The following is a 4,331-nucleotide window of genomic DNA, read 5'->3' as shown; positions in this document are numbered from 1 at the left end:
TTATTTCTCTAAACTTCTAAGCACCTCCCCTAAACACCATGAAAATTAGCCCGATATTCTAAAAGTTTTTTAGTGGTTTTTTTTGGGAATCCCAGACGAGAATGGGATGGTTTTGTACTATTCAAGAACTGCATGCATTAAGTTTTTTTTTTAAAAAGGAACTGCATGCATTTTGAGGCATGGATTGCCAGCTTTGTACAGTCACAATAATTTTTAGTTAGCTTTGATTGCTTTTTCCTGTACATATGTATCGTATAAAAAAAACTGAAAATATGAATATATACGTACGGTACAAGAGTACTGTTGTTCGTCAGAAAACAAATATGGAGGCCATGTGCATCGATCTTCGACAGGCCATGTGCATGCGATGCTCGACTGGCCATCCATGCACGGGCGTGGCATTGACACGCGCGGCGTTGGCAGCTTAATTATTTGAGCAAGCGCGATCTCGCTATTCCTTTTTCTTCGGAGGGAATCGCGCGATTGCCTTAAGCAGGGTCAGATCGGCCGAGTAGCTGTTCATGCGTGGCCTCCTTGTCCTCATCTTCCTACCCAATCCAGTAGGCCATTACTTACTTAATTTATGTGCCCTCCTATACTACAGAAAAGCACGGCAGTTCATCAGCTCACTTCGCTACTGCTTCTTGCCAAGTTCCACCTCCTTGTCCCCTCGCTAGTGTTGACTGCCTACTAGTCCTTCTCCTTACTCTTGGATCCAAGAACCAGCCAGCCAGCGTTTGCATCTCCTGCCGCTGCAACTGCAAGTGTAATGGCGTCCCTCGTGGAGGTCTTCCTGGGCTCCTATTCTTCCTCGGCACCGGTGGACTGGGATGCGGAGGCCTACCCGGCGTACAGTGACTTCGCCGTGCTCCCCCTGCTCGTCGCCTTCTTCCCCACCTTGCGCTTCCTCCTCGATCAATTCGCCTTTGAGGTAAGTTTTGTCTGGCTGTTTCGCTCTTCGGGTTTAGGACGCGTTTCGTTCGTGGGCAGTCAGGGATATCTTTATTTTCTATACTCCCACCGCTGCATAATTCTTATCTTGGTTTTAGTTAAAAAGTTTGTTGTGGTTTTTAGTTTAAACTAGCAAAACGGCTCGTGCATTAGAACGGGAGAAAAAAAAAGATGTCATAATCTTCAATGGCAATGACCATATTTTGCTATATCACTGAGATACACTATCACTCTTATTTTGCTGAAATTGTGAACAATTTTTCAAAATCATAAACATTTTTTAAAGTTCGTGAGCATATCTGAAATCATGATCTTTTTTCAGATTCTGAACATTTACACAGATTTTCAAACATTTTCTGAACTCATGAATATTTTATACTATTTGCAAAAAAATTAAAAATTATGAACATTTTAAAAATATTTTCCTTGAATAGGCAACATTTCTAGAATCGATGAACATTTTTTGAAAATTGGTGGAACAATTTTTGAAATTCACGAATATTTTTTTGATTTAACAAACATTTTTTGAAATGCATGATCATTTTTTGAATCAGTGAATATTTTATGAATTAATAAACTATTTTGTAAGTAGAAAACAGTTATAAATTTTTAGAATATTTTTTTAATTCATGAACATTTTTTGAATTGGCGTAATATTGATCACTTTCCTTAACATTTTTTTAATACACAAACTTATTTTTAAAAATCATGAATATTTTCTGAATCCACAAATATTTATGAATTATTAAATAAAATATTTTAGAATTCTCATTTTTTTAACTTTCGAAACTATTTTGTTGTCCCAAATTATGTAAGGTAGAAAAAAAAAGGGAAGATGAAAAGGAAAACGAAATTAAAACTAAATTTTAAACATAGGCCTCCTGAACATGGGTCGGCCCAAACAGACACGATGTGTCTTCTCCCATCGTGCAGAGCGCACTATAGAAGGTTTCTACTGCATGGGCCGCCCCAGGCGAGGATTCCCTGTGTGAAACGTTTTTTATCACTAGGTGTCATCGGTAAGTAATATTTTGTAACTTTGGAAGTAATTTCGATAATGTACCGCCAGAAGCAATAGCGCATTTATTATTAGGTGGAGAATTGTGGAACGGAGGAGTATCCTCGAATGAGATGAGCCAGTTTTTGTGTAGGCTCAAGGTGTCACAAGTCTCAACGTTGACCCAGAAGAGATTCTTGAAAGATTTCAAATCACGTAGGTGGCTGATTCACCAAATAAAGCTACATCTTGTTGTCATGTCATCTGTAACATGGTTTTAGTCGTAGTTACGGTGTACTCGTCTTGTTACATAAATTGGCGGCGTGCCATACTAAATTATGCCATATCACTGTTGTACGCCATGAGCAACATTATTTCAAGAATGGTGCAAATCACGACTACATGCACATGTTATAGCTTTCGTCTCGCTCTCTTCGCAGGTGTTAGCAAGACGACTTATATTTGGAAAGGGACATGATAAGCTTGGTGAAACAGATGAAACGAGAAAGAAAATCAATAAATTCAAGGAGTCAGCGTGGAAATTTGTCTATTTTCTTTCTGCGGAATTCTTTTCATTGTCCGTAACATACAACGAGCCATGGTTTACAAATACAAGATACTTTTGGGTAGGGCCTGGTGAGCAGCTCTGGCCTGATCAAAAGATGAAGTAAGAGCGAGAAACTATCTCTTATGTTCCTCATTGCAACTTTGCTTTTCACCCAAGAGGCTTCAACATTGTCTTTTTTTCTTATACTTTCTCCAGGCTGAAGCTTAAGGCTGTATACATGTATGCCGCCGGATTTTACATATATTCTGTCTTCGCTCTTCTGTTCTGGGAAACAAGACGCAAGGACTTCGGCATCTCGATCTCTCACCATGTGGCAACTGTTGTTCTGATTGTTATGTCCTATATTTGTAGGTATGTAGATGAGTGTAATTGCATGCCCTTCCATACCATAATGATACTACATCATACCAAACTTGAAGTTACTGCCACTTCCAAACAGAATAACTCGTGCTGGCTCGGTCATTTTAGCCATCCATGATGCAAGTGATATATTTCTAGAGATTGGAAAGATGGCCAAGTACAGTAGCTGTGAGTGGCTAGCTATTGTAGCATTTCTACTATTTGTGGCTTCGTGGATCCTTCTTCGGCTAATTGTTTTTCCTTTCTTGGTCCTAAGAAGCACAAGGTAAACATATACTACTACAGTTTGTAGGTTGCTCTGGCATGTGGTGCTACTTTACCTGTTTAGGAAGCAGCATTACTCAACTACATTTTGTTGCGCATTTTGTTGATCAAGTCAATGATCTCGTGTCCTTTTCAGTTATGAAGTACCTATGATCCTGGACAAGGACAACAAAATAATGTCCTTGCACTACTATGTTTGCAACAGTCTCTGTTTCACACTTCTAGTATTTCACATATATTGGTGGGTACTGATTTACCGGATGCTAATTAAACAAATCCAATGCAGAGGACATGTTGGTGACGATGTCCGATCCGGTCAGTGATTCTTTTCTTCCTCATTTCTTTGTTAAATTTATTTTCTTTCCCAGCAGCATAATCTTCTGGATTTCTCACAAGACACCCTTCTATCAAACAGATTCCGAAGGCGAAAACAATCATGAAGATTAATCTATAAGTTACTAGAAGCTTAACTGAAGAACTTATTGGTTGTCTGCTGTTGGGAATGCGAATTAGAATGGTACAAACGGCTGTTATATAAATAATGGGAATGACAAGAACTAGTTACCATATCAATTAGGAGAAAATGAAGGCCAAAAATTTAGAAAAGGCAAGAATTTCAATGTCAGTGGAACAACCTCCTTGATGTATCTTTTTGGTAAATTGAATGTATGAGGTTATGCTATCATTCAGAGTCTTGAGGCATCAATCTTGGATCTAATATTTATCACCATATATATGTCAAGACGTCTTTTCAGAAATATTAAGTTTCCAAGTTGTAAAGACTCTTTTTTGTGTGAATAGTAAATGTCGTGGTATTTCTCACGGGGGGCTTGCGAGTCGACAGATGCCACAAGGGCTTAGTGTGTGGGTAAGACTGCTGCTGATAGGACCGGGAGCGGGTATGCGAGTAGCACGCGGTGGTTTACCCAGCTTCGGAGCTCTCCGTAGAGATAATACTCCTACTGCTGCATGTCTGAGTGTATCTATCCGGGGTGTACATCGGGCAGTACAAAGTGCTCCTGAAGCTGTATCTGAGATCAGTGCCATAGGCATCTGACTTGGTAAATGCATGTATGTGGCATGCTAGTGGCCGGCCATGTATGGCCGTGGCTTGCGGCCGTGAGTGTGTGTGAGTGTCCATCATCCTGGATGGATGGATGGATGCCCATATATATAGGCATGGCTAGCTTA

At 39.7% G+C, this 4,331-nt stretch overlaps 1 protein-coding gene across 1 annotated transcript; it reads left to right on the top strand.

The window, feature by feature from the left end:
* Positions 1 to 489: 489 nt before the first annotated feature.
* Positions 490 to 3,874, top strand: LOC119301527 (ASC1-like protein 1). Its single transcript, XM_037578505.1, has 6 exons — positions 490 to 931; positions 2,389 to 2,615; positions 2,712 to 2,867; positions 2,956 to 3,141; positions 3,277 to 3,455; positions 3,556 to 3,874. Exons 1-6 carry the CDS (start codon positions 770 to 772, stop codon positions 3,585 to 3,587), a joined length of 942 nt encoding a protein of 313 aa, XP_037434402.1. The 5' UTR covers positions 490 to 769; the 3' UTR covers positions 3,588 to 3,874.
* Positions 3,875 to 4,331: the final 457 nt, after the last annotated feature.

The sequence above is a fragment of the Triticum dicoccoides genome, chromosome 5A (genome assembly GCF_002162155.2).
Source record: "Triticum dicoccoides isolate Atlit2015 ecotype Zavitan chromosome 5A, WEW_v2.0, whole genome shotgun sequence".
NCBI lineage: Eukaryota > Viridiplantae > Streptophyta > Magnoliopsida > Poales > Poaceae > Triticum > Triticum dicoccoides.
Note: the sequence above shows the minus strand (reverse complement) of the source record. Positions and strands in the feature narration are given on the sequence as shown.